The sequence below is a fragment of the Merops nubicus genome, unplaced genomic scaffold, assembly GCF_000691845.1.
Source record: "Merops nubicus isolate BGI_N331 unplaced genomic scaffold, ASM69184v1 scaffold39589, whole genome shotgun sequence".
NCBI classification, from domain to species: Eukaryota; Metazoa; Chordata; class Aves; order Coraciiformes; family Meropidae; genus Merops; species Merops nubicus.
The window spans coordinates 1-9,495 of NW_008630984.1; the positions used below are offsets into that span (position 1 = coordinate 1).

A 9,495-nucleotide genomic window follows, 5' to 3' on the forward strand; every position below is an offset into this window, starting at 1 on the left:
TTCAGTCCTTTCTTCTTCTTTTTTTCCTTCCTCCCTTTCACTAATTTATCCCGATGTTAGCACATTCTGTCTTGTAACACCCGGGCGCCTGTAGGTTTGTTTCATGGGATCATTACTTACTGATCAGGATGGCTCCCAGGTCCGGGGCTGAAGACGGAGTGTGAAGTTGTTTTTTTTTTTTTTTTTTTTTTTTTATAATTACTGTGATGATTATTACCTCTCGGTGCTTATTCAGGAAAACCAAACAAAAATCTGGTCCTTGATGCTTCAGTTCTGAATGTGAAATATTACTTGCCAGCTGGTAAAGTTGTGAGGCTCAGCATTTTTTTTTTTAATTTTTTTTTTTTTTTAAACAAGGAGGAAAAAAACCTAAACAAACAAAAAAAGGACTTCTGATCCGTGTGCCAAAGTAGGGGGAGATATGTTGACCGATTTATACTGGCTGAGATGATACTTGCTTTCTACTTCTTGATCACTTGCTCTTTTAAGTAAAATGAGGCACAGAGTTGTTGCTGAGACGAGTGGGAACAGCATTTTGATTTGCTGGTTTAATTAAAAAATGATAAAGGATTAAAGGTAAGCATTATGCATATATATGTATAAATATTTCGACAGACCATTGTAAAAGGGAGAGATCCCTTTAAAAATCGTTTTAACTAAGCTTTGTCAAACACACACTCATTTGCGGTCACTGAGGCCACCTTGGTGCAGATCACTTAAAGTGTATGTCTTAATCAGTTTCCTGTACAGTCAGTAATACTATATTTAACAGACCTAACAATTGTGTGACCTAGGAGTACATTAGAACTGCTTTTAGAACTGTTATCTTGAGAATATTTTTTAAAAGAAAAAAAGACTTTTCTGTTTATTTTTTTCTTTTTTTAATACCTATGGAGCTTAATATTTTCCAGAAAACATTTGTGTTTGGAGGTTGTTGGATTTTAACAGAAGCTGTATTGTGGCAAGGAAAATAAAGTTTCCCACTTCCTTAGCCCTCCCTCTCCCCCTCAACAGATTAAGCCGCACAAGTGGAAGGGGGGTAGAAGATAATATAAGGGAGTCACAAAACTTCAAGGGTCTGGTTAAAGCCACAAAATCCATGGAATGCAGGGAAGAGTTGGATCTATCGTGCCTAGGTGGTGGTCCAAGGGGTTAGATTACAACATGTGCTCCACCAGCTAGGCACCACTTCTAAGGCTGTGTTTCCTGAGCTTTGTGGATTTAAATCATGTAGTTAATTTTTTTCTTTCCTTTTTTTTTTTTTCATGGACCTGACTTTTAAAGAGAGATTGTGGGTGTTGCTATACAACTAGATTAAAGATGCTCATTATTAACAGCATCATGGCCATTGCCTCCAGTTTAATTTAAGAAAATAACCGTGGCAACAGTGAATGATTTTGCTCCCCATACCTTGCCCCCTTTTTATTTGTGGTATTATATTCTGGTGACACACAAGAAAATACTTGACTTTTCCCCTCCTCACAGGACAAGGTGGACGTGGACTGCAGGTTGTGAACCTAGACACACCTAGGGGAGGAAGACAAGAAGAGTTGAACTTAAAAGAGCCCAACGGAGATAAACGAATGTCCCCACATCTCCAAAGCAAAGTTCATCGGATTTTTACTCTAGAGATCTCTTCTTCAGGATGTCATTGAACACTTCCACTGCAGGAAAAGGTGCGGATCCAAACGCGGTTGACACTTACGACAGTGGAGATGATTGGGAAATTGGTGTTGGGAATTTAATAATAGATTTGGACGCCGATTTGGAGAAGGACAGACAGAAATTTGAGATGAATAATTCTACTAACACCACCAGCAGCAACAACACCAGCTCCAAGGATTGCGGGGGTTTGGCTTCCAGTGGGGCTAATGCTACCTCAGCCTTAGCTGATGGCCTAAAATTTGCTTCTGTTCAGCCCTCTGCTCCCCAGGGGAATTCCTCTCACAAAGAGACTAGCAAATCAAAAGTGAAAAGGAGTAAAACTTCTAAGGATGCTAATAAATCTCTGCCTTCTGCTGCCTTGTATGGGATTCCTGAGATCAGCAGTGCTGGCAAGAGGCAGGAAGTCCAAGGGCGCCCTGGAGAGGCAACTGGCATGAATTCAGCACTGGGTCAAAGCGTGAGCAGTAACCCAAACGGCAATAATAACAACACCAGCAACAACACCACCATTGCCTCTTGTGGGAAAAACAAAGAGGAGAAATCAAGTAAAGCCCCGGGCAGCAGAGGCTCCAAGCGGGATAAGGATTTGGGAAAATCCAGGAAGGACAAGCAGCATGACCTGCAGCAGGGCCACACCAATGGCAGTGGGGGTGGCAGCAGCCAGGTCTCCCCTGGGCACCTCTACGGCTTCGGGGCCAAGGGAGGCAGTGGTGGTAGCAGCAGCCCCTTCCCCTGCACCTCCTCTGCTGTGGGGGAGGTGAGCAAAAGTACCCCGGATTCAGGGTTAATGGGGAACTCTATTTTGGTAAAGAAGGAAGAGGAGGAGGAGGAGAGCCACAGGCGAATCAAGAAATTGAAAACAGAAAAGGTAGGAAAAAGCTCCTCTCCACCTCTTCTCTTCTGTTTCTCCCTGTGTCTCCCAAACAACAGCTGTGTTTGGTCCCTGTGTCCTCCTTTCTGCTGTGTATTTGTAACAGGCATGTGTTCCTCCTCTTTCTCTTAAAAAAAAAAAAAAAAAAAAGAACCCTGAGACTTCTTCCCTAGACAGAAGACACCATGTTTTGAGTGTGCTGCTGTTCTTCATAATTCCCCCTCCCTGTCCTCAGACCGAGAGAACGTTTTTGTTTTGTCTCTTCCTTTTGATGGCACTTGCCAACAAGAGGAAACCTCAAGATGACCCTGACTGAGCTGTCCCCGGTTTTAGCAGAGAGCAGCAGTGCTGATACCAGTAGGATGGCACGTGTGTGCAGAATGGAGGGATGTCTGTGTGTCTGTCTCAGGGGGGGTGCATAGCTCAGGCTCCAGGAGCGCAGGTCTTGTATATGCTGACACTTTTCTACGATGTTGGTGAGCATTTAGGGCCATTCCTATCCCAGAGTCGAAGGAGACTCCTCTCCCTTCCCTGAGCTGCTGTCTGGAGTTGAGATCGTGCTTGTGGGGGAAAATGGGAGGCGATGGCAGAGACCTGGGCTCCGCCATTGCGCCTCGTGGAGATGCGGGATGCTTATCGGATGAGGCCCCAGAAGCCTGTGTGGAGGATGGGGAGAAGGAGCCAGCAGACAGGCGGTGCCTCATCCTCCTGGAAGGATGAAGCTGCGAGGAGGGAAGTGCACCTTGTGCTGAGATTCTTGTATGCAAACCAGCTTTTAGAATGGTTTGTCTCCTCGCTGGGGGAGCTTTCCTATCTGAGCTCGGCTGGCTTTTGGATGTGAACTAATCATTTGCTGAGAGGTTGAAATGTATGAAAATCAGATGGGGGTGTGTGTTTTTCTTCCTATTACATTATTAGGGATGCTTTCTGTAAGAATAGATGGCCATGACTCTATTCTTCAGGAAGGGTGGAGGGAGAGCTTGGCTTTTGTTCATTGCTGTTCAAGGAGGTTCTGGTGTCTGCAGGAATTGTTCTGTCCAAAAGGCAGAAGGTGACTTCTAAGAGACCTGGGGCAGGCGTTGGCACAGCATTACGAGACCAATGAATTCCACAGGTTGTCATACAAAGATAACCTGGACTGCCTGAAAAAAAAAGCAAACCAGCATCCCGAAATGAACCATCTCAAGGGTGTTATATTTGTGACTTCATTGTCAGCTATTGGTCTTAAACTACTTTCTTTTGCAACTTCTCTGAGTAAATCAGTGTTCAGCAATGGGAAAACTTTCAGGTCTGCGTTAACTGTATGGTCTGCAAGTGTCTGGGAGGTCTGAAGGTCTCAGGAAAAAGTTAGGTCTTTTTACAACCTATTACTGTGTTTTTGTTTTTGTTTTTTTTTTGTATTTTGGTCATGGTGAAGTTTTTGTGGTATTTAAGTCAAAGGGACAATTAGATTTGGGTGTTTGTGACATCAGGTTTTTATTAAAACTGGAAGATAATTTCAAGGGCTTCTGTTCAAGGCAAGGAACAAATTTAATATTGTATGCATATTATTGCTTTTAAAATGGCGTATCTACGTATGAATTTGAATGACCCTTGTGATCTTTTCTAAATGTAGAAGAGAAAACCAGACTGCTGTAATTCACGTGTATATGTTTATGCTTTGATTTATGAAAGTTCTGTTCTTGGCAGAAAGGTGTCCTAAAATCTCATGGTCTCTTATTAACTTAGTACAGTAGGCATTTACTTCTGTTGCCAATAGTCTTCAAATTGCAGTTCTCTAATCTGTTTTAACTATCTAGATAAATTGCCCTAATCCGGTCTTCACAATGGCTGTGGTTAAAGAGTCAGAGCCATTTGATTGGATTCAGTGGCTGCCTGGAATGTGGGAGGTACTGCCCTTTTGCAACCCCCTTAGCCTTTTAATCTCTCAGCCAAATGTTCACATTCAACAATTTTGTTTAGCTGGCAATCTGAACATTTCAGTATCTCAAAGGCTGCTGTCATGGCAACAGAGATTAGAGGGTGGTGTGGTTTCTCCCGTTTTTGTGTTCTTTTCACTCTCTCGTCATACAGGAAATTGTGTGAGGAATCCATATGCATGGTAGTGATCTTACGTGCAGTGCAAATTGGATGGCATGCGAATTCAGAGGGAACATGTATGGAGCGGTCCAGAGCCAGTGTCATCGTTGTTGCTCCAGGAGATTTGGATCTTGCATTTCCAGCCACAGCCGCCGCTGTTGGCACACACCGACTTTAATATAGGCTTTGCACATTAGAGTCGTGCAGTGTTGGCCATTGTCTGGCACAATGCTGTGCCTGCTTGCTGCCTTAAAAAACATCCCTTCCTGTTTCTGTTCCTAAAGAATGTTCCCTTCTAGACATACAGTAAAGCTCTTTGCTGACTACGGTTGCAACCTTCAACCCAGCCTCTGGCACTTCTAGTGAAACTTAAGTGTTTTATGTTTGTTGGTCTGGCTTTTTTACCAAATGTTTAATATTCATCAGAAAGATTTTTTGTTTGTTTGTTTATGGTTTTAGATTGCTTTGGCTGTTTACACATCAGAACATAAACGCTGTACTTGCACAAAGCACCTTGTGTGTGTAGATAAATACATGGTTTTCAAGTCTGCATGTTAAAATAAATTTCCAGTTATCTTAATGTTGTGAAAGACATGTCTCATAAATTTGGATGTTTCCTCTTACATACAAATGGGTTCATGCCTGCTGATTCAAAGTCTAAAGGTTTTTGTATGTGGTGTGGAATTTTAATATTGCATTTATTTATTATTTGTGAAAAGCTTGGAGCAGATTCCTAGGAGTTGCAGTCACTGTTTAGCTTTCAGAGCATGCTTCAATGTCTATTTTTGGTCTATTTGTTCTGTTTCCTTGCTGCAAAAAGTCATGTAAAACATGATAAATTGGATCTTATGAAGCCTAATTAAATCAATGACTGTGTACTGCTGGCTCTTTTATGCAGAAACCGCAAGTATGTTGTAAAAGTTGCCACTCCCCTAATATGTGGATAAAGTCAAAGTATGCTGTAATTCTAAGATGTTTGAGCTATATTCATGCAGCCCGGTTTGTGGTTAAGCCACCAGTGACATGTCTGAATAAATAGCTTTGACAGGTAGGCTAAGCACTCTTAAGATTTTTGGTGTTAAAACCTGTCTCCATTTTCCATTTCTCATCCATAATGTTTTTAATGCAGGTATTGACTGTCAGCATGAACTCTTCATCTGTTTTCACTAACTTTTTTTTTTTTTTTTTTAACAAGCTGTTACATTAAAAGTGTTCAGAGTATCTACGAGCATTTGCTTAGTGCGTGTTGCTGGGAGATTTTGGCATTCAAGCAGTCACGATTTACTCTGAAATACGGGAAAATTGTATTTGGCATGTGAAAATCAGTATATTTATGTGAAAATAATACAGAAGATACAGTGCTATAATCAGAGATGCCTAGCTGCAGTTTTAAAATTAATCAGTCTAGTGATACTCTGGGACTGAATTTTTCTTCTGTATTTGTTTATTGCTTCTCATTAAGGCTGCATTTCACATCTGAAAGTTGTCTTCAGCAAAGTAATGTGTTGGCTGGTATTGCGAGTGCTTTTTTTCTATGTGTTTTAGTAGTGGGAATGAGGGTGTTTTACACTTCGTCGGGAAACCGTGCATTTTACCTGCTGATGTAAGTCATTTAAGTACATGCTTTGATTAATGATGTTATGGAGATATGCTTTTCATGTACTTTTCTTGCCGGCCTTGTGTGTAGTTTATTCACTGTGAAATAAAAGGGCAGGGAGGTCACTTGCTGTAATTAAAGAACAAAGTCTATTGTTGTTTGACAGCAAACTGTTTTGAAAGCTACATAAGGGATTTAGCTGTTAAAAACATTGATAACTATGGGTGTCTAACAATAAGCGCAGCTCAAGGTTCTTAAAGTTCTGTAGTAGTTTGCCTTTGGTGCTTTTTGAGCTGGGTGAAGAGGTGTTGCCCTTTGGCCGAGGAGAGCTTTCCGTGTGAACCTGCTGACCTCTGCCAGTGTGTACAGCTAGGTCTGCTGTGGGATTCCTGTGCAAAGCAAGAGTGAGCAGAGCACAGGGAGGGCTGCTCTAGAACATCTATAAAACAAAATAGGGGAGCTGATAACCTTACTCGGAACTACTGCAAAAATATTTCACTTTGGGCATTGGTAATTTTACAATTTTAATAACTTCATAAATACCCAGTAAAAGGGAAAGGATTGATTGTCCAGATGTCATGAGGTTAACCGTGTCCTCCATGTTAAAGGGCTTTCCTGAAAGACTGTTTTAATTATAGCTATATAAAGACTTGTTTTTCCAAAGTAGCACTTTATAGTCCAATAAATGAAATGTATTTTTAAAGTGCTAAGCAAAATCTCCCGTAACCATAGAGGTGTTCAATAACCAGATTCAAGTAAGATGGAAAGTACCATCTGTTCCTAGTTTTCAGCATAAACCCAGGAATTGAATAGCTGAGATTTGCTCACATTTTTTCTACTCTCTCTCCTTTTCTTTCTTTATTATTATCATCATCATTTTTAAAAGTTCACCTGGCACTTTATAGAAGCTCTCTGAAATGCAATAATATAGGAGAGACTGTGAAAACACATGTTCGTACATACAGTTAACCAGTTCCACTTTCATTTAAAGAGATTTCCAGAAGCTCAGCCATTGAAGAATTTATAATAGTGAATCACCTCCTGCAGGCAAACACAATAAGGGTCAGTTCTTCAAAGGTCTTACTATTTAGGTAGAACCTGAATTATTCTGTCAGTTTTTCCCTACGCAGTAAAAGGAAGGGGGTGGGGGGGAGGGGAAGGAAGTCTCTCAAAGGATAATTCTAGCAAGCTCTTATCAGTCACCTAATTGCATAAGATAAAAACATTGACTAAAATTTTCCATGCGGAGACTTCTCTGCTCTTCAGAGAAGTGTTCTAGGATTGTTGATGGGGGAAAATTACTCTTTTAATGATAACCTAAGTTCTGAACTGTTAAGCAATGAGATTCTTGGCTACAGCCTATGACCTCTGGATAAAACGCCATCCGGCCTTTGTTTGAGGTCTTTTACTGAAGCTAATGACTGGTCTTGTGCCGCCCTGAGATAAATGACATTATCTCTGAGTGGTCTGACAGGAAACAGACATGTTAATGGTGAAGCTGCGGGGAGGATCTGCTGTTGCTCTGACAAAAGAGTAAAGCTTGGACCCCTGGTTGTGATCATTAACACTTAATGCATTCCAGCTTCTCCTACCAGGGCCTTGATAATTGGAAAGCTATTTTTTTTCCAACAACAACGTAAATTGTAAACGTGAAATGTGTGGTTTTCCTTGCAGGCTAAAACTTGTGCCCTTTTTTTTTAACGTTATTTTTTAAATAAGAAAGGAGTAATATAGTTTATAAAGGTGTCATCTGTTGGCTCTGTAGTATAGACGTTTATGGGAGATTCTGTGCCCTCCTTTCTGCTAATTGAACATTATCCTTTGCATGTTGAATGCAGGTTCCCCTTTATTTGCTCAGTGTTATCCATGCGATTTGCATTTGTATGCCAAAAGCAGGCCAAAAGAGTAAAGAAAAAAAAAAAAATCTGTTTCTCCACATCTTACAGAGCATTACTGATACAGGTGGTATAAAGCACATTTTACAAGCAGCATCAGTAACATAGTCTTGGAAATGACTAACATTTTTGCTGTCAGAAAGAGCACCTTCTGGTTTATAAAGAAATATGCATATTTCATATTTCCTTCACCCACCCTTGAAAAAAGTTGAGCATACTTCTGTAGCTACTTAGAAAACTTTGTGTCGTCAGCACTAATTTTGTATTTCTTAGATACAGTACTTTTTGAATGGCATGTCAGCTCCATGTTCCACATTTGTTCCATGGTACATAGTTGGAATTGCTGAATACACTCAAGTTTCAGATGTGATACTTCGTACAGGTGATCTAACAACCAGGTTGCTCCTTGCACAATGTGCTTAGCTGTTATCAGCTTTATATTGTACTTCTGTAATGTTCTAACATACATGGTGATACATCCCTGCATTTCCTGAAAGGCTGGAGAGATTATCTGACTTCTTAACTGTGCTTTATTTCTTACCACAGAAATACATATTCCCATTAGTGCATGGGGACACATCTGTGGATCTGTGCATCCAGTGACTTCAGTTGAAGGGCTGGCCATGGTTTTCCTAAAATCTAATGTTTGTTTTTATGTCTTTATGTGTCAAGGACTTATTCTAGTTTCTTAAGAATGGTAGCAGAAAATATGTTGATACTTTAAAAAATCTTGGTCTGTACCTGTTGGGTGAAAGACAGCAAAATGGTGTTCCATGAAAATTTCTGATGATGAATGAATTATAAAAAGTAAGTAGCTTTATAAAATTTAGAAATGCTTATTTAGATTTCTTCCTCTTGCTTTTTTATTTTTTTTTCCTTTTCAGTTTGATGCAATTTTTTTCCAGTTTTGCACCAGTGTTTCTGCTCAGCAGAGCTCTTTTGCAGTTCTGCATTTCCTCAAAGTAAATAAATATTTTTTAATAAAAGTGATTACTGGTATTCATAGCAGGACTTGAGGGGCTTTCTTAAAATTACTTTAGATCACAAGATTTAAAAAAAAAAAAAAAAAAAAACCTCTTTTTTTAAAACCCAAAATTTACTGCAGTTTTTGATTAGCCAGTATAGAAAATATAAAGATCAGACTATGACTTCTGGTTGTGCTGTAGCCAGGGTTCCAGTAAGCACTCTCTACTGCAGTTTTTGAAATGGTCTTGGGAAATGGAATAAAGCCTTTACATTCAAATGAAAGGTGGTAAAACTATTCAAAATTACTTGACTGACAAAGTTTTTGTTGTTGTTGTTTTTTAAAACCCTGAGAGAGACTCCTAAGAGGTGGGTATGGCTACTTTCCTGTGATGCCCGTGTTTACATATATATGTGTATATATA

General features: G+C 40.1%; 1 protein-coding gene across 1 annotated transcript; it reads left to right on the forward strand.

The window, feature by feature from the left end:
- Nucleotides 1-1,645: 1,645 nt before the first annotated feature.
- LOC103779812 (zinc finger protein 608-like) lies at nucleotides 1,646-2,852 on the forward strand. Its single transcript, XM_008947458.1, has 2 exons — nucleotides 1,646-2,533; nucleotides 2,772-2,852. The coding sequence occupies exons 1-2, from the start codon at nucleotides 1,646-1,648 to the stop codon at nucleotides 2,850-2,852; spliced, it is 969 nt and encodes a 322-aa protein (XP_008945706.1).
- Nucleotides 2,853-9,495: the final 6,643 nt, after the last annotated feature.

Coding starts and splice junctions, on each gene's coding strand:
- LOC103779812 (XM_008947458.1), top strand. CDS start 1,646: ATGTCATTGAACACTTCCACTGCAGGAAAAGGTGCGGATCCAAACGCG. Junction 2,534..2,771: donor AGAAATTGAAAACAGAAAAG/GTAGGAAAAAGC, acceptor CCCTGTCCTCAG/ACCGAGAGAACGTTTTTGTT.